The sequence below is a fragment of the Vanellus vanellus genome (genome assembly GCF_965231255.1).
Source record: "Vanellus vanellus genome assembly, chromosome: 2".
NCBI lineage: Eukaryota > Metazoa > Chordata > Aves > Charadriiformes > Charadriidae > Vanellus > Vanellus vanellus.
This window is the reverse complement of record NC_138906.1, coordinates 23236293-23261751: the sequence shown is the minus strand read 5'-3', so window position 1 is coordinate 23261751 and position 25459 is coordinate 23236293. Positions and strand designations below refer to the sequence as shown.

The following is a 25459-nucleotide window of genomic DNA, read 5'->3' as shown; positions in this document are numbered from 1 at the left end:
TTTATCTAGGAAAAAAAAAAAAAGAGGGGATCATTTTAGGAAAAGATATCTAAGTGAAGATAAGTACTTGAAGGAAGTTTAGTATACTTTTGACTTTTTTACTATTGACAGCATTATAACTTTATATACTATATTATAAATTGACATAGACAGTAATGTCTTTACTGTGAGATTCCTTCCCTGCTTTCCTCAGAGAAGAAACAATGGCAGTTATTTTATAGTCTGTCTAACAAGATTTATATCCTTTTTTTTTTTTTTCCCATGATTCTATTAGTGCAGTTTCCAAGTATATTGGACTGAGATTACAACTTGTTTCTAAACAAACAAGAACACTTTTATTGTTATTGCTAGTCCAAGGCCATATATCAGCTTGTAATTTTCAAATTAAAATCCATTACTAGTCTCCTGATTCTTCCATTTCCTAATTCAGGACAAATACTATATTTTGATATGATAATCATGTTGATAATGAAATTGAATGCATTTTTGATCTGCTTTGCTTTGATTTAAAGACTGAGAACGTTCAAAGACATGAATCAAATCTTCTGCTTTACTGTATTGTATTTTGGGGATTTTGATAGTAATCATAGTGGAAATAGCTAGATCTCACTGATTTCAGTGTATACAAAAATGCATGCTGAGTTCATCTGTGTAGGGATAAAGTTCAGCTTTTTTATTCTTTTTCCAGTTATGTACTAAGGATAGGTGTGGTTTAACATTAATTTAGTTTAGATGCTAAAATATATCATTCCAGAAAAAGTGATTAATCTTCTGACTTCTCTGGGGATCTTAAGCTTTAAACAATAGCATATAGATTTTACAAAATCCTGCTCTGTGAAGGCATTTGACCTCATCAAACTCAAATATCTTAAAAACAGTTTTTCCAAGGTTTGGAAATTAACTTTATTTTTATGAAAGACCAAAGTTCTACAGAAGAGCGCCATATGCAAGTCAGCTATAAATCATGAGACTGGGAGAGTGAGGTGGAAGGTTGGATAAATGCTTGAGACTTGTTTACCTCTTCCTCTGTTATAATTGTACAAGACTTATAAAACCATTTGTATCAAGTCAAAGCCAGTTTTCTTTATTGAAATATAGATGTTAATATTTTTGCAATCTCTGTTTTATCCCAGGCTTGTGCTTGTGCACAGGAATTTATGGTCTTGTAAAACATAGTGTAGTGAAGAAATGCTGCCTTCTGATAGTCATTAAATATTTTGGATGGAAGTGGATAATGATAATAGGGTGAAAGTTCCCATGTTCAGTCAAATGTCAATATTACAGTAGGTTATGTTTGATTTTTGTTTTCTAAGGCTAATTTGAAAAGAAGCACTTCATATTATGTATAGTATATCAGATTTCATACAGGAAAAAGTGGAACTGGTTACTGACCTGCTGACATTTAACATGTATCATCCTTTGTCTTGAGTTTTGTTTATTGTACTGTTTTCCTCTTATTTGCACACTTAGATTTTCTGAGCTCTCTGAATTAGGAAAAGGAAAAGACGTCTTTCTCTCAAATTTTTCACAGCTTGCAACTTGAGAAACTGATACAAGCTGCAGGAATTTCAGTCATTTTCCCACTGTCAGCAGACATACAGTGACCTCTGCTATATTCTGCTTTTGTTGTGCAACTTTAATCTCTTTATGGAGTGATATTTAGATCAGTGTTGGGGCCTCCTGTAGGTTCCATTTTTGGCAGAGCAAGATCACACTGTTTTCTATTGCTTGTTGTGGGGATTCAATTGAGATGAGCCAGGAGATGCTGGAGGCTGCAGCAGTGTAAGGGGTGTGGTACTTTCTGGGTGTGCTTCTAATGTTGGGCCCTGCTGGATGATGTTTTCACTGGTTTGGCATTGCCTAAAAGTGCCAAGTTCAGGTATTCAAGGAGATCACAGTCAGGTCACATGGCAGAGAAGAAAGCGTACGTCAGAAGAAAGCATATATGTCAGGTACATGCATCAGACTAATTGGGAATTGCAGGAAAGTGTGAGATGGATGCTGATAATATAAGTTTCACATTCAGTGCTTGGGACTAATTACCTCTATCACAGTAAGAAAATCCATAGCCACTTTACATAGTACCCCAAATTAGTAAAAAAATTGAGGTTTCTTATCTCAGAAAAGTGGTCAGCTTGATGTACACCTTAACTAGCATAAGTCTGGAAGTTTTAAGTCGTTTTCTCCACAGTGACAAATCAACTGTTTTAGCATGACTTTAGCCGCTCATCTTCTACCTTAAACAGCAGCTTTGTTATACCCGAGAAAATGGTGATGTTGTTTCATTACCAATGTACTGTCCAACATGGCTGACATAGTTTAGCTCTGCCCTGGATTTACTAACACATTAGAGAGCCTTAGGACTTCTTTCAAACCAGTTGTCTATAGCAGTGTTTAGGTTTTATGTATTTTTGCTATACAATTTATTCTATATTTTATCTGGCTTCATCTTCATGATCAGTTATGGCATTTCTTTTTCTCCCTACAGTTAACAGTATTGATTTCCTGTGGAATACAGATCCTTTAACAAATGTCCAGTACCAGATAAACTCCGAGGCAGCTCTGAAATGGCACCAGGCAAGAAAAAGCTGTCAACAACAGAAGGCAGAATTATTAAGCATCACAGAGTTGCATGAACAAACATACCTGACAGGTAGGGTAATATTATCCATCGGATTTTTTTAAAAGTGCGTTATTGTAACAGTGACACTTATAGAGAATGTTCCATCTTGAAAATGGTTATTTGTTCAGTTCTGGTAATTGGTAGATTTAAATTGTTATGTTGAATGATTCAGCTGGAAAAATCGGACAGATAATGATTATTTTATCCCGATTTAATATCGCCAGAAACTTATGGTAACAAAAAATACAGCAATTAAATAATGGAAGCAATAAAGAATTAATGTTGGAATGCAGAAAGATGCAAAATAGTTTGTAAACCAAACATGCAGATACCAAGATTGAATCCTTTTTGTGCTCTACTTGGTGTGTGTACTTGTCAGCATTTTTGACCAATATCTTTAAAGCTGTCATATAATCACTATGTGCTAAAATATGAAAAGAAAGAAATAGAACTAAAAAAAAAAAAAGGACTTTCAAATAGCTTGTTTTTTTTTCAATCTTGTTCAATGTTTTTTGAAGTAATTTCCAAACTTCTAAGAGAAAATTCAGTCCTGAATTTGTGCTTGAATACCTTTACAGGTATTCAAGCCTACAATGCCCACTGCATGAGACAGTCTCACAGAATGATAGAATCACAGAATGACAGGGTTTAGAAGGGACCTCTGGAGATCATCTAGTCCAACCTCCTTGCCAGAGCAGGTACACCTAGAGCAGGTTGCACAGGATAGCATCCATGTGGATTTTGAATGTCTCCAGAGTTGGAGACTCCACAACCTCTCTGGGCAGCCTGTTCCAGTGCTCTGCCACCTTCAAAATAAAGAAGTTCCTCCTCATGTTTAGATGGAACTTCCTATGTTCAAGTTTGTGCCCATTACCTCTTGTCCTATCACTGGGCACCACTGAAAAGACTGGATGCAGTACTCCAGGTGGGGTCTCACAAGAGGACTGGAGGGGAGAATCACCTCCCTTGACCTGCTGGCCACACTTCTTATTATGCAGCCCAGAATACAATTGGCTTTCTGGGCTGCAAGCGTGCATTGCTGGCTCATACTCAATTTTTCATCCACCAGTACCCCCAAGTTCTTCTCGGTTGGGCAGCTCTCAATCCATTCGTCCTCCAGTCTGTATTAATACTGGGGATTGTCCCGACCCAGATACAGGACCTTGCACTTGGTCTTGTTGAATTTGTGAGGTTCACACAGGTCCACTTGTCAAGCCTGACAAGGTCCCTCTGGATGGCATCCCTTCCATCCAGTGTATCAACCGCACCACTCAGCTAGGTGTCATCTGCAAACTTGCTGAGGGTGCAGTTGATCCCACTGTCTTTGTTGTTGATTACTTTTAATAGTATCAGTCCCAGTATGGACCCTAGAGCGGCATCACTGTCATTTCTATTTGGACATCGAACCATTAACTGTAACTCTTTGGATGCAGCCATCCAGCCAATTCCTTATCCATCTAGTAGTCCATCCATTAAATCCATATTTTTCCAATTTAGAGGAATGATAAATGTGTTTTTAATGCTATGAACAGCCTGTTCTCTCTAAACTTTTGTTTTCAATTTAAAGATTTGTTCAAAACATGGGTCTTTTTTTACTGAGTGTGATGAAATTATTGTTGAAATTAATGCTCAAGGGAGCAATCTGGCACTGACATATAGAAGTGAGTTATTAGTAGGTGTGTTTTAGTTGCTAACTAGTAGATATTGCTGCCAAATGTATGTGAAAATCAGTTTTTCATTCTACAGCTCTCCTGGCAGAACCAGGATTTCCTATCGTGCTCAGTTCTTGATTGTCTTAACCACAGCCTGTTTGTGTAGAAGTAGTACTGGAACATGTTAATGTGTTGGTGCCAAATCAGGCTCTGGTATGACAATCCGGTCCTTTCCAATGTTAAACTAGCCCTCCTTTTAACTTTGCCACACTTCAAGTGCAATGCATAATCATGGTGCCAAGACAACAAAAATATATAGAGCAAAATATACTGGCATGATGCCATCGGCAGAAGCAGAAATAAATAATATATATAGTGCAATGACTTTCTGTCATCTATGCAGAAATACATTTAATTAAAAAAAAATTAGCAGTCATCCAGCTGGGCTTCCAAGTCTTATGCAAATGACAGAGACAGACGATTAATAATGACTATAAATAATGCTGGAGAATTCAGCAGGACCATACATAAGCGTGATTTTTCTAGGTGCTTTTCAGAACTGGAGGATTAATTTGGAACTGGTTTTAGAAGCTGACGTATCATTGGTGAAAGAAATGAAATCAGATGAGTCTGAAAAATGTACAAGATATGCTGTTAAAAAATGATGTTTCAAATGATCACATTTTAATGTAGTTTGATAAAATGCGAACAGTTTTTTTACAGTTTTTTGTAAATTTGAAACTCACATTTGTTAATTTTATTGGCAGATAAAATACACGGTAAGAAACTATTCAAGGTTCATTTTAGAAAATGGATAGGGTTGGAAGGGACCTCTGGAGATCATCTAGTCCAAACCCCCTGCCAGAGCAGGGACACCTTAGAGCAGGTTGCACAGGAACGTGTCCAGGTGGGTTTTGAATGTCTCCAGAGATGGAGACTCCACCACCTCCCTGGGCAGCCTGTTCCAGTGCTCTACCACCCTCAAGGTAAAGAAGTTCCTCCTCATGTTTAGGTGGAACTTCCTATACTCTAGTTTGTGCCCGTTACCTCTTGTCCTGTCAGTGGGCACCACCGAAAAGAGCCTGGCTCCATCCTCTTGGCACCCACCCTTTAAGTATTTATAAGCATGGATCAGGTCCCCCCTCAACCGTCTTTTTTCCAGACTAAAGAGACCCAATTCCCTTAGTCTTTCTTCATAAGAGAGGTGTTCCAGTCCCCTAATCATCTTGGTAGTCCTATGCTGCACCCTCTCCAGCAGTTCCCTGTCCTTCTTGAGGTGGGGAGCCCAGAACTGGACACAGCACTCCAGGTGCAGCCTCACCAAGGCAGAGTAGAGGGGGAGGATGACCTCCCTTGACCTGCTGGTCACACTCTTCTTGATGCACCCCAGGATGCCATTGGCTTTCTTGGCCACAAGGGCACATTGCTGGCTCATGGTCATCCTGTTGTCCAACAGGACTCGCAGGTCTCTTTCTACAGAGCTGCTCTCCAGCAGGTCAGCCCCCAACCTGTACTGCTGCATGGGGTTATTCCTCCCCAGGTGTAGCACCCTACACTTGCTCTTATTGAATTTCATAAAATTCCTCTCCGCCCAATTCTCCAGCCTGTCCAGGTCTCTCTGTATGGCAGCACAGCCTTCTGGTGTGTCAGCCACCCCTCCCAGCTTTGTATCATCAGCAAACTTGCTGAGGGAGCACTCTATCCCCTCATCTAAGTCATTGATGAATATATTGAACAGGACTGGACCCAGTACTGACCCCTGGGGAACACCACTCATCACTGACCTCCAACTAGACTCTGCGCCCCTAACCACAACCCTCTGAGCTCTGTCTTGCAACCAGTTTTCTATCCACCTTACTGTCCATTCATCTAACCCACTCTTCCTAAGCTTCCCTATGAGGATGCTGTGGGAGACTGTGTCGAACGCCTTGCTGAAGTCAAGGTAGACCACATCTACTGCTCTTCCCTCATCTATCCATCCAGTCACACCATCATAGAAGGCTATCAGATTAGTCAGGCATGATTTCCCCTTGGTGAATCCATGCTGAGTACTTCTGATAGCCTTCTCTTCCTCCATGTGCCTTAAGATGATGCCCAGAACAAGCTGTTCCATCATCTTTCCAGGGATGGAGGTGAGGCTGACCGGCCTGCAGTTCCCTTGGTCCTCCTTCTTGCACTTTTTGAAGACCGGAGTGACATGGGCTTTCCGCCAGTCCTCAGGCACCTCACCTGTTCTCCAGGACCTTTCAAAGATGGTGGAGAGTGGCCCAGCAATGACCTCTGCCAGCTCCCTCAGCACTCTTGGGTGCACCCCATCAGGGCCCATGGACTTGTGAATATCTAATTGACCTAACTGGTCCCTCGCTTGATCCTCCTCAACCCAGGGGAAGTCTTCCTCTTTCCCCGTTACTTTCTCCAAGGCCTGGGACTCCTGAGGGCTCGGCCGGGTAGTAAAGACTGACACAAAGAAGGCATTCAATAACTCCGCCTTCTCCACATCCTCTGTCACCATGGCTCCTGCCTCATTCAACAGTGGGCCCACAGCTTCTCTGGTCATCCTTTTGCCTCCAATATACCTGAAGAAGCCCTTCCTGTTGAGCTTGACATCCCTTGCCAGGTTTAGTTCCAAGGTGGCCTTGGCTTTCCTTGTTTCATCCCTGCACACTCTGGCAGCATTCTTGTAATCTTCCCAAGGGGTTAGGCCATTCTTCCACTGAGTGTAAACTTCCTTCTTCCACTTGAGCTTGTTCAGAAGCTCCCTGCTCAACCAGGCAGGCCTCCTGCGTCCCTTGGGTGATTTCTTGCTCTTCGGGATGCACCGATCCTGAGCTTGGAGGAAGTGGTCTTTGAATACCAACCAGCTTTCTTGAGCCCCTTTGCCTTCCAGAGCTCTAGTCCACGGGATCTCCCCAAGCAGTTTCTTGAAGAGATCAAAGTTACCCCTCCTCAAGTGTAAGTTTTGTGACCTTTTGTGCAACTTTATCAATTTAATATTTCATAAATATGCAAAAAAATGATTTGTTTCATATTTATGATCATTGGCTTATAAAGAGCATGCAGAAGTATCATTTTGTTTTCTATTGTAATACAATTCTCCTCACCTAAAACTGTGAAGACTTTAAAACGATGACATGTGTCAGCTTTAGCATAGTCACTTTAACTAAAAGGTTAAAAGTTGTTAAAACTTGTACTGGGAAAAAGTAGAAGCAGATGGTTTAGCTAGAATTCAGCTCTCGTTTTGAGAAAGTGTTTGCTCTTGCTGTGCAATTCCAGTATCTCTCTCTGTCTCTGTTACCTAGGTTTGACTGGCGGACTGAGTTCTGCTCTCTGGTTTGGTCTTAACAGTTTGAATTTCAACAGTGGATGGCAATGGGTTGGTGGTGCTCCTTTTCGATACTTAAATTGGGTTCCAGGTAAGGTTAAATATGTTGCTACTCAGTTTAAAAGGCAAAAATTTGGTCATTGTGTAACATATTTCTTTTCTAGTACTCTATTTTCCTGCAATTATTGAGCTTGTTTTGATGTTGAAAGATTTTGACTATGGCTATAAACACTGTGAGTAGCTGCCCTTATGCTAGGGATACACACTGGGCTTAATTTATTATTCAGAATGGAAATGGTAGCCTCAAAATCCAGAGGAAAGTTTTAAAAGTCATCTATTTACACTTCATTTGTATATCTGCTTAATTTACTTTATTTCTATATGAATACACAATAAATCTGATGCTGTAGGTGTCTTCATTTGTGAGATTAGACTGGTCAGTGTAGGTTTTTTAGGTTTGTGTTTTTCAGTTTTTTTGTTGGATTTTTTTTTTTTAATTCCTTTCCTTTCCAGTTTGTTTTAATTATTTGTTGGAAGATTAGATTAGATTGTCATTTTCATTTGGGATTAGCCTACCCATGGCAGTAACATGTATCAAACTGAACATGTTAGGCTAGTCTACTTTGAAGCAAACCCAGCTACTTCACGCTTGTAGTTGCAGTGTTGAACTCTGATGCCATTATTAAAAAGTTGGTCTCTATGCCAACTGTATACATGGTGAAGAAGAGGTGCTTTTCTGGTTTACTATTCAGAGTGCCTATGCTAAGGTGTCTTTTTGCAGAACCCTTGTTCCCTTGCACTGGCTATTCAGGAAGCCTTTGGAGACTAATTTAAAGTAGATGTCTGAAGTTATGCAGTGTAAATACTCATTTATCTTCACTGAGCATGTCACATATATTTAATCTGCAGTAAATATAAATGCACGCTCCTTTGTATCACCCAGTGGCTTCCTTGTGTAGACAAGGCCAAAAGCACTTTTCAGGTGAACAAACTTCTGGAGTAGGTAAGCTTTGAAGAGTGAATTGAACTACTTTATAAATAGCTCTCCAATGGAGTGAGCACACAAGGGTAAACAGATGGGCTGAACTGCAAGTTGCTGTGAAGGTATTTATAGGTCTGTCATCCAAATGCACTGATGAGGATCTGCATGTTATGAAGAGTGGGGGAAATCTGATTGTGAGGTAGAGCCAAAGCAGCAAGGGGAGCTGTACATGGTTGAGAAAAGTGCAGACAACTCTCAGTTGTCCTGTAAAGAATTAGATGGATTTTGGTGTAACCAAAATGGGCCCCATTTATCTTTAACTCCTTATGTTCCTTAATTTCATTCAAAGATAATACTCTTTAAGTCCATATAACCTATTTTGTATTTGTGTTATCTCCTTCATGACTTTAGTTTGGTTGGACTACCTCTATCTCATCCCCATTACCCTGGATGTTTAAGAGCTGGCTGTTCTTGCACTAGTATATTTTAAAAGAATTTGTAGAAGCTTCATATTCTTTCGCCTCGCTATCCGTAAATAAATAACAGAAAAACATGGGAACTAACTTATCAACATTTAGAGTAAAATTATGCTCGTTAGGCATTTGGGAGAGCTAACTGCTAACAGCTGAACTTTTTTGTGTGCATTAAAACAATTTAAATTTGTATTTTTGAAGTAAGCATATCTTTTTCTTCTGTGGGAAGACTATATATCGTGACTGCAAATATAAGACTAACTGTAATCTAAGGTAACGAAATCATAATGATATGAGAAAATTTTCAGTGTACAACCTTGCACACTAAAAAATTTTGTTTTGCGGTGTTCATTGCTGAGTAGTACTGACACTTGCTTGTTATGTAGTATAGTGGCATGTGTTCAGAAATGAAAGAAAATCCATGTTAAGTTCAATCACATTAGACCAGATCTTGGAAAGTTCATCTGGTTTATTGCAGAGACTTACTCTGTTCTATAGGTTCTGCTTTTCTTCTAGATGTTTCCATTAGTGCTAATGCAAATCTTCAACTGAAAATATCCCAATATCCTGCTGTTGTCATATTGTTTAGACAAGTGGATAAGAAGTTCACATTAGCAAAATAAATACTTATTATTTTTCAGTCTTTACTGTTATACTAAGTACAGAGTTTAACCAGTTTACTGAACAGTTTTTTCACCTAGAGATTGTGGTCTGGAGTTTGGATGTTCTTCATTTAGAAAGGGAAAAAATCCAGACAAAATAAATAGATGCACTGTAATACCTTTCATCAAGAATTTGAACCTGTAAAGAGGCTGTTAAATTGTGAACTGGATAAATATCTCAACTTGTGGTTGCTGTGAAAAAATATCTCTTAAGGGAATGCACTTCCCTGTTTAGTCTAAAAGACTGTGGAGAATCACAGTTGTCTATATGTTAATGTATCTTATAAATAAGGCTTGGAACAGATTAGAATGTGAGAGTAATGGGGAGGCTGACCATGATGTGCTTGTACTTTGCTGTTGTTGAGGTTTTGTTTTGCTTGTTTTTAAAGGACATCCTTCTCCAGAACCTGGAAAAATCTGTGCAGCATTAAACCCTGGCAAAGGTGCTAAGTGGGAGAACCGAGAATGTGATCAGAAGCTTGGCTATATTTGTAAACGAGGAAATACTACTTTAGAATCTTTCATTATTCCTACAGGTAGGTTTGGTAATAAGCCCTCAATAAATTGTTAATGACCAGGGGTTTTAATCTGTCATTCTAATAGGTATTCATTATTGCACATGGTAAAACCAAGTAAAGGGCTCTGCAGACTGTTGCTTGACCAAGATTCCCTGTAAAAGTGAACAGTGTGTACTTCTTTTTTGTTCTGGCCTCCCTACTTCCTGTGTAGTAATTTTTCTTCAGTAGCTTTGAGTTCTAAATTGCAGAAATGGTAGAGTTCTCTTTTCCAAAAACAAACAGAACTGTCAGATTTTGTTCATAAAATAAAAAGAGAAGTAATTTAATTTTTAAGAAAAAGTGATTTAACTTTTTAAAGCCCCATGTACTCAATGAAACTAATCTATTTCTTCATGCTGTCATTTTTACTACTTGTGAAATAGAGTGAGTTTGCCAGTGCAAGTCGGTAGTGGACTAGAGGAGTTTTTAAAAATACTGTTGAGAGGGTTAAATAATTTTTTAATATATAAAATAAATATATATATTTATATATAGGTATATAAAATTATTTATTAATACTTTCATTACATTAATACTAAAGTATCGAAATCAAGCATATTTGTTGCCTTAGCTGAGAAGGGCTTCAGTGCATATTTTAATTCTTTCCTAAATGAAGATGTAACGTTTTGTTAATATTTGTATACAGCTGATAACTGAATAGTTTAATTTATATAAGTTGTCTTAGATTGTTCAGTTGACTGCTGCTCAGCTTTTCAGGTTTCATACATCAGTTCTTAAACACTGATGCCCATAAATATACTATCAATTCCACACTGGCTGCTATCTTATTTAGATATGAATTAAGTTTTGAGGGGGTCTAATGGCCATAGCTTTCTTATGCATTAGACTTTTGATTCCCCCACCCCAGATTACCACTAATTCGGAGGAAAAACAGAAATGAGACAAAAGTTTTAAATTGTACAGAAATTGCTGAGTAAACATGGTGACAGATTAACCAGAGATTGGCAGTGATTCACTTCATAAAATATTTTCAAAAATGTCCCATGGGGGGAAGTCATAAAAAGAATAAGCATGCGATCATGCAAGGTGTTAAGTGCCCTCAGCTTCTAATGGTGTAAACTCATGGCAGATGATGTTTTCCTGACTAGGGCTCCTAAGTCAAGAAATAAATTAATCGTGAATTTATATATGCACTTAGTTGTGCAGTTAACATTAAACAGGGAGTCAATCTTTTGAAATTTTAAACCCAGAAGTTACAAGTGAGCCTAACAAGGCAGTATGTGAGGACTCTGGGACAGAAGAACACTTTACAACAGAATATAATCACACTTGTGTCCCAAACAAAGTAGAGAAAAATCTTTCTAGAATATTTATTTTTGTTGCAGATGAAGACTTTCATGAAGCCAACAGCTGTTCTTTTTTTTTTTTGTACCAGAAGTGTTTTTTCCAGCAGGGGGCCACATCATTTTATACATCTAAGTGATGCAGAATCTTTGGGCTTCAAAGCATTTGTCCTGTAATACAGCAAAGTGGATTAATAGGAACCTGTTAATTTGTACTGCAAAACTTGTATATTTTTAATTGAATTTTCTAAGGAAGAGACGTCTGTCTGTCTGTCTACCTCCACCAAGTGACTGCCAAAATAGATTTCATCCCAATCCAACAAGGTGTAGTAATCTTAAAGTATTAAGTTTCTAACATTTCATAAAACATTCTGTTAGAGGAAATAAATGCTCTTAGTATCACTGTTGTGACTGCTGCGTGAGCTCTCTCCTATCAGACCACAGAGAACATGAGAGAGAAAAATCTGAATGCCTGAATCATGAGACAGACTTCACCTAGTGCTTTCACCCTTTTTGACCCCCAAGTCAATCACTGTAAGATCTTTGGACTTCAGGAAACCAAGATTGTAGTTTACAAAAGTATTTGCTCTCTGTTTGAGGAATAACCATTCTACACTTACAAACTTAATTTCTGTATCTTGATCTATTCCACAGTAAATTCATCAGCTTTACATTTGGAATAATATATTTTACACATTAATGTCATTTCCTTTGTTTCATCTTATTTGTTTTAATTTGCTTCGCTTCTTTTGCTTAAGTCAAATGAAGTTCAGGGAGTAGTATTTGTTTCCATTAGGATGAAAAATAGACTGTATGGCTTTGTGTTGTGGTGTATTTTCTTTAAAGGAGAATAGGGAAGCACAGAATTCATTTTTGCTGAGTAGTGGAAATGAAGAACTGAAGACTTTCTTTTACTGAGAAATCCCCAGCTATGTCATTCTTACACCAAAGAAACTAGACTGTCACCTGCTTTTCTTGTTTTGTGGCCTGCAACAAATTCCCTGGCGTTACTGGGTTTACAAGCAAAGGAGCCTCACACCCTGCCATAGCTGCTTTAGCGTTCACAGCAATAGTCTCACAGTCTCCTCTGGTCTGAAAAAGAGACTCTCACAGACTCAGTAGAGAATAAATACCTTTGTGACTGTCTTTGTAGCCATGTCTGAACTGCTGATGTCTGTTCTATTCAGTCTTTGCAGTTTGCAGAAGCATGCACTATGTTTTGGGTGCATACATGGCTAGATTTTTTTTCAAAGCAATTTTCTGACTGTTACGTTAAAAATGTAACATATACATTGTAAAATGTATATGCTCGGAGCTGAGACCAGACATAGAACAAACTAGGCAGCTGTCTGAAGCATCAGACTGAGCTCTACAACAGCATTTGCCACATATGTCCTCTCTCATTTCTCCCAACAGCACCACATATATTCAGTTTGTTTTTCTGGGATTCCCCCACTTTCTATTCCAGTTCTTCCTCTCCTGTGGCAGGATTGGCAAGGCTCTGACCAAGCACTGAATCCCTTGTCCTGTGGTGACAAAGTTCAGTTTTACTTAAACTTTGTGAGAACATGCTAGCACTTTTCTGATGCAGGTCTGCAAACAGCAGACTATGTTCATAGCTGTGTTGTTGCACTAAGTATCCACTAATCATCATTCCAGTTGAAACAGGATATGTGCTTGCAACCTGGGCCTGACTGGTCATGACTTTGAATGCCTACTTAAATATTTCTATGGAGTATACCCCACATTGATACAGAACACATTGCTTCTTCCCTGACATTCACAAGTTTTTTTGCCAACAGAATTTCTGCAAACCTGCTGTCTTTGTTCTACTTTATATATTGGTGTTTGCTAAACCCATCTGCTGATTATAAAGTGCTGCAAGGATTATGATTTGTTTCTACAACAGCAATAGTCTGTTTATTATATGTTCGGGTGGCACTCTTCCCAAAGCTGAATTGTTTGCTGAACCGCAATGTAGTTTGTTGGCAGTAATCTGGTGCTGTTTTGTTGAACTTTTAGAAACAAGTTTTAAGCATAAATCATTTACTTTGACAGAATAATTTTCTCAACGGAGCTTTTAAAAAGGATTTCTAAAAGCAGTATTCTTATTTGGGTTTTCTTGTGATCCTGTAGACCTAGTTATTTTTTCTTTGCTAATCTGGCAAATGGGGCTAATCCATAAAATGCCTAAGGTTTGGGGAAAAAATAACCTTCATACATATGTTTTGTAAGTCCAGGTTCTTAACACATAGCTATATAGCATGGAAGAGGAAGAGAAATGCTGAGATGAGTGTAGAAAAATGATAAAGCACAGTTCTGCAGACCATACCTTTCAGTATATATGTATGAATATAAAAGTCAAAATGGTGCTTATGGTAATTTTTAATTCTGTCTTTTCACAAGTTGCAAGCACTTGGTTGCAACTGTAGTGTTCTATTAAAAAAATTTGAAAGTTTCAACTTTATTCATGTGTGCAGATTATTATCCCTGCACATATTTTTCAGCTCTGCCGTTCTTCATGAAAAAAATATATAATTAATTTGTTTGTTAAATCTTTCCTTATGTGATTTTCAGTCTTTAGTTAAGAATAGAATTCTGAAACTCTTCATGGTCATTTTTCTTTTCAGAGACTAATGTGCCTACTAGATGTCCTGATCAATGGATTTCATATGCTGGTCACTGTTACATAATCCACAGGGACCCCAAAATATGGAAAGATGCCTTAACATCTTGCAGAAAAGAGGATGGGGATCTGGCGAGCATCCATAATGTTGAAGAGTACAGCTTTGTTATTTCTCAGCTTGGGTACCGTGAGTATTTTTTTTACAATAACATATATATATTTATACTAAGAAAATAAAGGGTTTTGAATATGTTGTATCTATTAATAGAAGGAGGAGGCTGTTTAAAAAAAAATAGATGAGGGGAAGCAAAGTCTGTTGGTCAAAGACAGTTTAGGAAGGTCTGGGTCCTGTTACAGCACTGCCATATCGATATTTTTCAAGTCACACTGCTTGTGTTTCTTCTGAAAAAGGAAGCCATCTGTCCCAGTGTGTGGATTCAGATGTGCCCCAAATTAAGTATGGTACTTAAGTGCTTGGTTTCTGAGCACGCACTCGAATTGTTGCAAGTTAAGCTACAGAAGCTGTGTGTTCTTTAGGGGAGATGCAACCATGCTGACACTGAGGCAATTTTGTGGTTGCTATTGCTTTACATGGACCACATTTTGCATGTAGGATCAGTTACTGCTTTTCGACGGGAGGAGCATGTTCACACTTATGTATGCTTCTTAGCGGTAACTGATCCTATGTGTGTTTTTAGTGCCAGGTGAGTGTGAGTTAGTTTATCCTTCACTGAAAGTGCAGTAAGATGCCTTGGGCTGCAGTGTAACAGCAGTCTTGGAGTGGCAATCATAAAAACTGATATGCTTTAGTTTTGTATCCTAGCCAACTCCATGGCAACTTGTGCTTGTCCTCACATTCCTGAGGAGTGATTTGTTGTTCTTTCCTGAACTACATGAGACTTTCATTCTTTCAAAGGAGATTATTAGGAAAGGTGGGACCTCTTGATGAGGACATTTGAAAGAAATTAGGCTCTAAAGGAAATTAGTTGCATTTTCACCTTGCTCCTTGGAAGTAGATTATTTCATAGTTTAATGCCTTCTCCAAAGACCTTTCCTGAACTGACTGTGCTGCACTGTTAAAAGTGAATGTTTCTGAAAGGCAAACAGTCCTGAAGGAAACCAGGCTTTTCACATATGGCACACTGACTGCAACAGACTATTTTGAAAGCATTCTTTTCAGAGGAATAAAATTGGATCAACTAAAGAAGCCTTTTATGGCAATTTATGACAGTATCAGATTACCCTTGTTCAGCACTGAGATGAGAACACCATGTATTGGAGTGCCTAGAAAATCTTGTCTGCATCAGAACTCTGCTGCAGTAAGTGCTGTACAGAAAGAACAAAAGTCTATCTTTGTGCTAAACAATTCACAGTCCCATGATAAAACAAAGGAAGAAGGGGTACAATGAGATGAGTACTGTCATAGTAGCTGAGCTTTTGTTGGTGTCGCCCACAAAGGAGAACTTCAGAGAGGAACATGAAGAAGAATAAAGAAGTGCATTCTGGATGTTTACACAGAATTCCAACATGTGATACAGCACAAACGTGGCCCAGTGCATGTCCGAGAGAGTGGGAAACAGCTTATTTACAAGTGGCTGGGAAAAAAAAACCCTTGGTATTTAATCACCCAGCTTTAGAGATGATTGCAAAACTCTGTGACAGTATTTCTGCTTCAGAGGAGAAAATGTTATGTACAAAGAGGCTCTACAGAGCCAGAAATGGCTCTTGGCCATTTCTGTTTTACATGGCTTATTTAGATGTCTTTGATGTAATCATTTTGTTAAAAAATGCTGTTTATTGTTCGTAATATCATGGTTTAAGCCCACCATAGTAGGAGCTCTGGCCATGGATGAGGCCTCTGCTGTGCTAGGTCCTCAATAAACATAGACAGAAAGGTTTTAACAAATAACTAAACAAAAAAAGAGATTAGAGAGCATGGATGGTGGTAGCTAAGGAGGGAATGAGAGCATGATGGGCAGTGGAATTGGAACAGGTTTCAATTTTGGTAGCAGAGGAGAGTTTAAAGGAGGGTACTGAAATGTGATGTTATGGACTTCCGAACATGAAGAGCAGTCTGGAAGAAGGGGTAAGGATGCCTGTTTAAAAATAGAGCCTGATGGCTGGAGCACCCCTCCTATGAGGAAAGGCTAAGAGAGTTGAGGCTGTTCAGCCTGGAGAAGAGAAGGCTCCGGGGAGATCTTATTGTGGCCTTCCAGTACCTAAAGGGGGCCTACAGGAGAGCTGGAGAAGAACTTTTTACTCAGGCATGTAGTGATAGGATGAGGGGGAAATGGCTTTGAACTGGAAGAGGGCAGGTTTAGATTAAACATTAGGAAGAAATTTTTCACTTTGAGGGTGGTGAGGCACTGGAACAGGTTGCCCAGAGAAGTTGTTGAGGCCCCATCCCTGGAGTTGTTTAAGGCCAGGCTGGACGTGGCCTTGGGCAACCTGGTGTAGTGGGAGGTGTCCCTGCCTATGGCAGGGGGGTTGGAACTCGATGATCTTCAAGGTCCCTTCCAACCTAAACCATTCTATGATTCTATGAATCTGAGCCCTTCTTATTGGGGGAGAGTTCGTAAGGACAGTATGGATGAGCTATGAAGACTGATCTGGGTATAATAAAGATGGGAGAGACAAGGCAGGGGAAAAGAAAGGATTTGACTCCATTAAAGTGACAGGCAGGGACCATGATTTTTGCAGCAACTTGGTTGCTTAAAATGGGAAGCCTCCATGTTTCTGTAACTAGCAGATGGGGAAATGTCACAGGAGAATTTTAAGTTGTGGGGGTATCTAGGAAAACCTTCATCTGAAATGTGATAATTGGAAATGATTGCCTTGCGGGCAATGACTTTTAACTGTTTTACAGGCACTTCTGTTGCTAGTGACAGCAGTGACAGAAAAGAAACAGTTCCTGTTTCATTGAGAGACCCACTCCTGCAGCTGATGTCTTTTTGGGTGGGCTCACATTCCCATTTTTAATTTCCGTGAGTGGTTTCATTATCAGGTTGACTCTGTTCAGTCTGGATAGAGGATGTTAGAGGAAGACTTCTGGAAGAAGGCAAGAACTATGATAACAAACCGAACAGGGAACACCTCTAAGTGCTGTAGATGGGTTATAGAAATGCAAGATCATAAATGGTGGGAAAAACTGCTAAAAAGTATTCTCCCTATCATTCATGAAAAATACTCATAATGAGTAAGTTCTAGCAACCGAGTAGTTCATACTCTGCTTGGAAAGACTGCCATCTAAGGAAATAACTGTGCTTGTAGTTGGTCAGTGTGAGCTGAGTCAAAGTACTGTGGACAAAAGTAGACACCTGCTGCCTTTAGCATAGGCTGGATGACAGACTACAAATAAATAATTAAATAATAATTTAAAAAATGCCAATTGCACTGAAGAAAGTCATAAAATCAGTTCTAGAGAGAAATACCCTTTGATGATGATGGAGTTTAGACTGATTATAAATGCCCAAATTTTTAGTCCTCCTTATTCAAATAGTTTATTCAAAACTAAACTATGTATGAACATTATAGTAGTAATATGTTAGTGGATGATCTTAAGCACAGACAAATAAAGCTCTAAGAAACAGCAGCTGTAAAGTAAGATCCTTGGTCAGTACTGCGCTTTCCTTCCAGCCAAAACCCAGCAGTTAACTCAATTAACTGTAAACTGAAAAAAGTCCAACAACTACATGAATTTCATTTTGCTCTGAAATTAGATAAAATATAGGAACGCATGTAATGGGAAGACTTGCAAGTACTCTGGTTGTCAGCTCTAAAAGACAACACTGGGTGTCTGAGCATGAGGAAAGTGGGCACTTCTTTCTTTACTAAGGGTAAGAGGAAAAGGGGAAGTATCATGTTATTTAGGTATTTATTCATATCTTGTTACAAGAGTTTTGAGCTGGAAAAAAAGAATAAACCTAGTTGTGTTGCAACATAATTCCACAAAGGGAGTAATTTGGCTATTTTTGCTGTGGTTTCACCCCAGCCAGCAAATAAGCACCATGCAGCCACTTGCTCATTCCACCCCAGTGGGATGGGGGAGAGAATCAGAACAGTAAAAGTGAGAAAACTCATGTGTTGAGATAGAGGCAGTTTAATAGGTAAAGCAAAAGCTGCACAGACAAGCAAAGCAAAACAAGGAATTCACTGTTTCCCATTGTCAGGCAGGTGTTCAGCCATCTCCAGGAAAGCAGGGCTCCATCATGCATAGCTGTTACTTGAGAAGATAAATGCCATAACTCCAAACGTCCCCCCTTTCCTTCTTCTCCCCCCAGCTTTATATACTGAGCATGATGTCACGTGGCATGGAATATCCCTTTGGTCAGTTGGGGTCAGCTGTCCCAGCTGTGTCTCCTCCCAACTTTTTTGTGTGCTCCCAGCCAAAACCATGACAGTTTTATACTAAGTTAAACATTCTTATTGTAATGTCACTACAGTGAGTGGCCTTTCCTGATGACTGGACTATGAGGAATGATCTGCCCTCTTTGTAAAACAGGGAACCTTAATTTCTTCTGACTGCCTTTTACCTTCCTGAGAATAAATTATTTTCTGTTTCATGAAGATAAAAGTTCACATCGTATAAAAGGACTGTTATCAACCTTGTTAATCATATGTTTTAGAGCCAGCTGATGAGCTGTGGATTGGGTTGAATGACCTCAAAGTTCAGATGTATTTTGAATGGAGCGATGGGACACCTGTCACCTACACCAAGTGGCTTCGCGGTGAACCCACTCATGCAAACAACAGGCAAGAGGACTGTGTTGTTATGAAGGGAAAGGTAAAGTCGTATAGATATTGACTTAATTATCTTATAATTTTATTTATCATTTGGGCTTTTTTCTATGCACAAGCACAAAAGTAGGAGGTATTACTGTTTTAAGCAGACTATTTTAGAGTCTTATAAGTGTTAAGTTTTTGAGGATCACTGCCCAAGGTTGCCAGAAGGTTGTTTTTGTTGTCTTCCCTGAGAAGCAGGCAAGGGTGGCTTTCCTTGAAGGCAACTGCCCCGAAAGATTTCTGCCCCCCATATTTCTGGATTTCAGTTTGTGCACGTGGGCTTTTTTGAAAAAACTTTTAATTACACTGTGAAGCACATGAACGTGTAAATGCCTTTCTTCAGGAAGCTACAATGACACGTTTGATGTTTGGATTTTTTCTGCTTTGACTGAATATGGGATATACAGCTACCTTAAAATTGACTAGCAATTTTTAATGATGTTAGAGATAAATACTATCTTTAGAAGAAAACCGAAGCCTTAATTTTATTTTTCTAGGCAAAGTTATAAATCTTGGGTCTAGGTGGATTAGATGTTATGCTTGTATCTGCACTTCACATGAAGATCTGTGAGAAAAGTGGTTAGCAATGGCATTAGTGGAAGCCTTTACTGAGTGACTGTATATCTAAAATTAAAAGGCTGCTTTGAAAAGGCTCCATTTTGGAATATGGCAATGATGTAGGTGTACTACAGGAACTGAGGTAATACCTGGTACAGAAGTCAGTCTCTGTATAATGTTGCAAAATGGTATTTTTCCTCTTTGTGATAATTAAAAATACTAAGTATATCACCTCCTTTAGGGTTTACCTATTTTATCAGGAGGAAAAAAAGTATTTACCCATACCAAAGGCATTTGCTTATTTTGCAAAATTAAAATTTGAAGGTTGTACTTTTGGTGAGCACACTTATAAATTGAAGAGGTGAACTAAAATTTTTTTTTGCCATTTGGCCTGAACGCTGTACAGAGCTTGCCTCATAGGGTAAGTCCACGCTCAAACAGCAGTAGGCTTAGTTTTCTAACTTGCTTCACTTAGGTGCAATCATCAACAGCAATAGTGGCATATATGCATGCAGCTGATTCATGTGTCTCCATAATTCTGGTGCACAAACACTCAAATTCAGAATTGAGATTGAGTGCAGTGGGAGAGGGCTGAGTCAGCTCTGCAGCAGGAGGAAGTTGTAGGGGACACAGAGGAGTTGGAAGGTGCACCGTTAGAAGAAGGTGAAAAAGGGACCACGTCATCAGTTGCAGGAAGGAATGAGGGAGAGAATTGAAACAGCATCCTTGGGAGAACAAAACTGCAGTAGTATCAATGGAAGAGGGTATAGCATATTAATCTCCCCAACCTGAGCAGAGCTATGTGTTTGAGGAGGTGTTCTATGGCTGGGCCAAAGTTCAGATCAACAGTTTAATTGCTTTATGAATTGAGCAGGGGGAAGGAACTTCATTTGCAGCCAGCTGTGTCTGAAAGGTTAGAATTTGATGTGTATTTTAGTGAAGAATTAGTCAGAAGCACAGGTAAGATTATTTAATCTTTTAAAAATTCTTCTCCATTCTTCTCCCTATTTGTGTACAGAAGCTGAGATCCACTAGATTCTAATTTTCTGCAAACCTAAGCAAATCACTTACTGTGTTAGTTTGAATTCTAGGGCCTGTTGCATTTCTCCAGGAAAGGGAGAGCTACCTCTGTTTCTTTTGCAAGATTAGAGGAAAGACACATCTGGTTAATTCCATAAGACTTTAGGAGAAAGGCGAGGCAGGAAGAGATCGCAACTAGACCTGGCAGTATCCTCTGGTGCAGGCCAGGAACAGCAAGGTCTGGTGTAAATTCATGCCCCTGTGCGATGCCAAGCCTTGAAAGAACAACCGTTGGTCTACCAAATGTTTTTTTTGCCCTCCATGTGGCCATTCATTGAAGCCTACTGGATCAGGAGATGCATGGAAAAGTAGGAGTCATTCCTATTTTATGTCCTTATCCTCACTTTGTATGGTCAGTAAAGTCCTAAAGTACATCCCCAGACTGAACCACTGGAACACAGAAGCAGTTCAATTACAAGGCGGCAAGAATAGTTACAAATATACGCAGTGGTGTGTGATTGCTTGTATGTGTCTAGGCAGATCTGTTGATAGATGACCTAAGATTATAAAAGGTATCTAACATTTGGTTGGGTATTAAAACAAAATTAATTCAAAGGTCTTAAAGCATTAAGATTTGGACTCACCAGTCATGTTATGTGTGCCATGCTGAAAGTGGAAGCATTCAGTACAGCCAGATGACCCATGATCATTACTCGGAAGTAGAGTTTCTCATGGTAGGCTGGCATGTTTAATACTATGCTGAAAATACCGGTTCAGGCTGCTGGGCCTTTACTTTGGGAAGGGAGGAAGCAGAAGACTCCATCCTCTGGTAGACCAAGTTTTCTCTTCCTTCACCTAACGCAGTGTCTGTCACTACAGAAGAATCTTGGGGTCCTCCAGCACTGAATATGTATTGAGTGAGACTTTTATCTAAGCCCCAGAGGCCCTTTTAATTCCAACTGCAATAGATAGATATATTTATGGCTGTAGCTATAAATAAAAGCAGCAGTCTGCTGTTCCATTCTGCTGCTTTAGAAGAGCTGTCATCCTCTCACTTGTATCAGTGCTGAAAAGCAATACGGAAAGAATGATGTAGGTTTTGGCTGAAAAAATCAAAGGGGTTTTGATTTGTAAAAGAGAAATCTGAAAAAGAGCAAAATTCTTCAAGTATACACAGCTTGTTACAGAGGTTGTGATCAATTCTTCCAATTGTTTATTTAGTAAAATTGCAGAATGGGCCACTTAGGATGGATTTTTTTTGGTGTGGTTAAGAACAGGTTTGCTGGAAGCAAACAGGGATAATTGAAATAGATTGCTTCCTCTCTCACTTTGATAGATTGAAATAGAGGATGTTTTGAGGTCTTCTAACTAAATATTTCTTTGGTTCTCAGAGAGTGTGAACTGTCATAAAAGTGTTCCATACCCATTGCTTTGTGTGGCTGGTCTCTCTGCTGCTTATATATGTAGCAGCAGATAATTAACCTTCAAGGATAATGAAGAAAAAAAAAAAAAAAAAAAAAAGGAAGCACCAGGGAGCAACAAGGATCAGCTCCTTCCTAACAAATGAGGAGCCACAAGCCAAGTGTAATAGCCCAGCTTACAGGGACAGAGCCTGTCCCGCCAGAGCCTGTCCCACTGTCCCCAGCGAGGGAGTAGAGCAGGTGGGGTAGGCAGCTGGTGGCAAACTGGAGCATGTGTCTGGGATGATGAGCCAGGTCCAAGACGAAGCCAAGTAGCTGAGATAGGATCAGGTCTGGAGAGAGTAACCAGGGTCAGACACAATCTGTTGATTGCTGGGCAAGGCCATAGCAACAAGGCAAGTCCAAGATCAAGCCAGGATCCAAAGGTCAGGGTCTGGATCAACAAGGCCTATAGCCCAGGTACAGATATGGCTGGAGCCGGAGACAAGTACTTCTGTTACAGCATGGACAAGAATTGAAGGCCCAGGTCTGAGCTTAAGTGGAGGCCCAGGGCCCATAGGCAGGCAGGTGGGTAGAGGCCCCAGGTGAGGATGGTCAGGGCCATTTAGATCTATTGGTGCCCTCAGACTGCTAATGGAAAATTAGAAATGAATTATAAGAGTAAGGCATGCAACAATGCTGTCAAAAAGGACAATTTATAACATGCATGTTCATTGTGTTATGATTTTTGCATATTTTTCATTGAATTTGGTGGTCTTGGATGTGGTTTTATTTGAGCTTCTCCTTCATTATGTTGTTTTTACTTTTCATTTTAATTAGTTTAACATTTTGAAAGGGTAGCTGTTGATATATGCAATACTTTAGTTTTTCCACCATTCTTTTTAATGGGAATACTCTTTTGCTTTCTATACCAAGTAGTAAGTCAGACTGATAAATACATCTTTCAAGGCTAAATTTCAAGAGGTTGATGTTTGCCATCAGACCAGGTATTCCCTTGCGTTCAAAAGTCAGTAATTTCTATTGTGAGAGCTATAAATTTAAAAAAAACACAACCTTATGAGGAAAGGCTGAGAGAGCTGGGACTCTTTAGCCTGGAGAAGAGAAGGCTGAGGGGAGACCTTATTATGGCGTACAAGTATCTAAAGGGAGGGTTGAAGGAGGATGGAGCCAGGCTCTTGTCAATGGTTCCCAGTGACAGGACGAGGGGTAATGGGCACAAGTTAGAACAGAGGAAGTTCCGTTCAAATACACGGAAAAACTTCTTTACGGTGAGGGTGACAGAGCACTGGCACAGGCTGCCCAGGGAGGTTGTGGAGTCCCCTTCCCTGGAGATTTTCAAGACCCGCCTGGATGCAGTCCTGAGTAATGTGCTCTAGGCAATCCTGCTTTAGCAGGGGAGTTGGACTAGATGATCTCTAGAGGTCCCTTCCAACTCTGAAAATTCTGTGATTCTGTGATTTTAGCTGTGTACAGACTTTTCATATGTGTGGCTTTTCTGTGGCAAGATAATTGTATTGTGGGTTCTTCTGAACTCTTCCAAAATATGTATCTATTAAATAGTCGATCTTAGTAGGAAAAATAACTTTAGATTCTATGGAAGTTACACTGCCTCTTGGAATCAGCCATCAACTGACCAAACAAAGCGTAATTATAATTTGACTTCTGCTGGTTTTTGTTGAGGTTTGTCTACCTAAGTACGTATGATTCCATTGCAAATTATTTTGGGTTGTTCACTCCTTGGCTGAAGTCATCTGAATCCATCATTTGTTTTTATGGAACAAAACCTGCCCTTGCTTATGACACCACCTTCTTTTTAAAAGAAGTGTTTGGGTTTAGTTAATGAGGAAGTAGGAGAACAGAGAGATATTTGCAAAAGGCAGCTCATAAGACATGGTAGGAAGTCTGCAGAAATTACTGTATGAATTTTCCAGTGAAGACACAGTTATGGTAAAACAGCAAAGGATCTTCCTGCAACTAGAAAGCCAAAGCTTCAGAGTAAGTTTTCCTGTGTTGAAGAAGTCAGGTTATGAAAGTTGTGCTGATTTCTTCCAGATTGAGAAGGTCAGAGTTTTGGGTGGTGATTTGAAGCTCCTGCCAGCCTAGTGAGACTGAGAAAGAAATGGCAGGAGATGATGAGACAGCCACCAATGGGCTTGCCTTGCAGTCAGCATAGGACAGAGAAGATACAAGCACCAGCTGAACATCCTAGGGTTCTTTGTTGTAGGCAGTAGTGTTGAGCTTTGGGAGAGTTTTGGCTGGAAGCGGGGTTGTTCAGGTGCCTGGGGACTCTGTGTATCGTAACACAAGGGACTGTGTATTGCCATGAAGGGGGGTGAGAAAGAAATTGCCACCAACTGCTATGATTTTCCTTTTACAAAAGTTGAGGCTTTAAGGCACAGGTGAGAGTGCTTTGCACAGGGAGTTTCTCTTCCTCTGCTAATACCTTAGTTTATCTGTTGAACCAAAACAGGAACATGATGTGAGGTTTCTTACTTTCAGTACAGCTCCCACTGAATGTGATTGTTTCTTCTGAGAATCTGTAGTATGAGGAGTAACAGTGTTAATTCTAACTTTGACAAGGAACTTTTTGCATCTTCAAGGTTTTATAAAAGTATTGACTAAGGAATGTAGTCTTCTGGTTTTTTGTTTTGTTTTTTTTTTTTCTGTTGCCACCGGATTTCTGTGGGGAGAGGTGACATAAATGAGTAGTCTTTGGTAAAGATGGTGTATTGCTATCACCTCCAAGGGTTCACTTTTCAGAAGAGTAGATAATCAAAGGTGTAAGTCAGTGGTGAATCAGCCCCAGTACAAGTGAGCTTGGAATGAAGTGCTGATTTTGGATGTAGGTTTTGCTTCTTTTAAAGCTAGAAAAGAATTAATTAAATACTTAAAAGCATAAAGCACCTTTTTTGAAGACTAAATTCCCCTTGACTGTGATGTTCTGTTCTTATGTTCAGGATGGATTTTGGGCAGACCATTCTTGTGAAAAGAAAATCGGCTACATCTGTAAAAGGAAACCCATGGCAGAAGCTTCTACAGAAGAGGAAACTATTGACGTGGGCTGCCAGAGAGTAAGTGAAGAAAAAGCTATCTGATCTGAATAGGCTGCTAGGAATGATTAAGAGAAGAAAATGCCACCTAGGTGACAGAAAAAACAGGAAAAATGGGTCCTGTATTGTCATTGTCAGAACAGTTGGCCGCCTCATTTTTATGGCAGATGGAATAGGTGATACCTATTAATAAATCTAGGCTTGTCTGTCCTTTGGTGCTTGATGCTCCCTTTCTTTTTCCAGAACTTAAACCCAAACTCAAATCTGTAGTCCCTGCAGCAGGCCATTTTTCCTTGATTGGCATTCATGCCTTCCTAAGGAATTTGCCTGTACCAGCACTTGCTCTTCAGCTCTGCCTATGTTTTTCTTCCAAATTATTCACAGCAGGAAGGGTGTGCTTGTCTACATGCTATTCGCAAGGCTTTGC

General features: G+C 39.5%; 1 protein-coding gene across 2 annotated transcripts in view; it reads left to right on the top strand.

The window, feature by feature from the left end:
- LOC309669025 (macrophage mannose receptor 1-like) overlaps positions 1-25459 on the top strand; it is a gene marked incomplete at its 5' end in the record, with an annotated part of 66552 nt that overhangs the window by 8179 nt on the left and 32914 nt on the right. For both annotated transcript variants that reach the window (XM_082479593.1, XM_082479594.1), the window contains 6 exons: positions 2489-2653; positions 7575-7688; positions 10104-10250; positions 14206-14388; positions 18827-18984; positions 24940-25053. In XM_082479593.1, coding sequence (XP_082335719.1) covers positions 2489-2653; positions 7575-7688; positions 10104-10250; positions 14206-14388; positions 18827-18984; positions 24940-25053 — 881 coding nt within the window. The remainder of the gene's footprint in view (positions 1-2488; positions 2654-7574; positions 7689-10103; positions 10251-14205; positions 14389-18826; positions 18985-24939; positions 25054-25459) is intronic.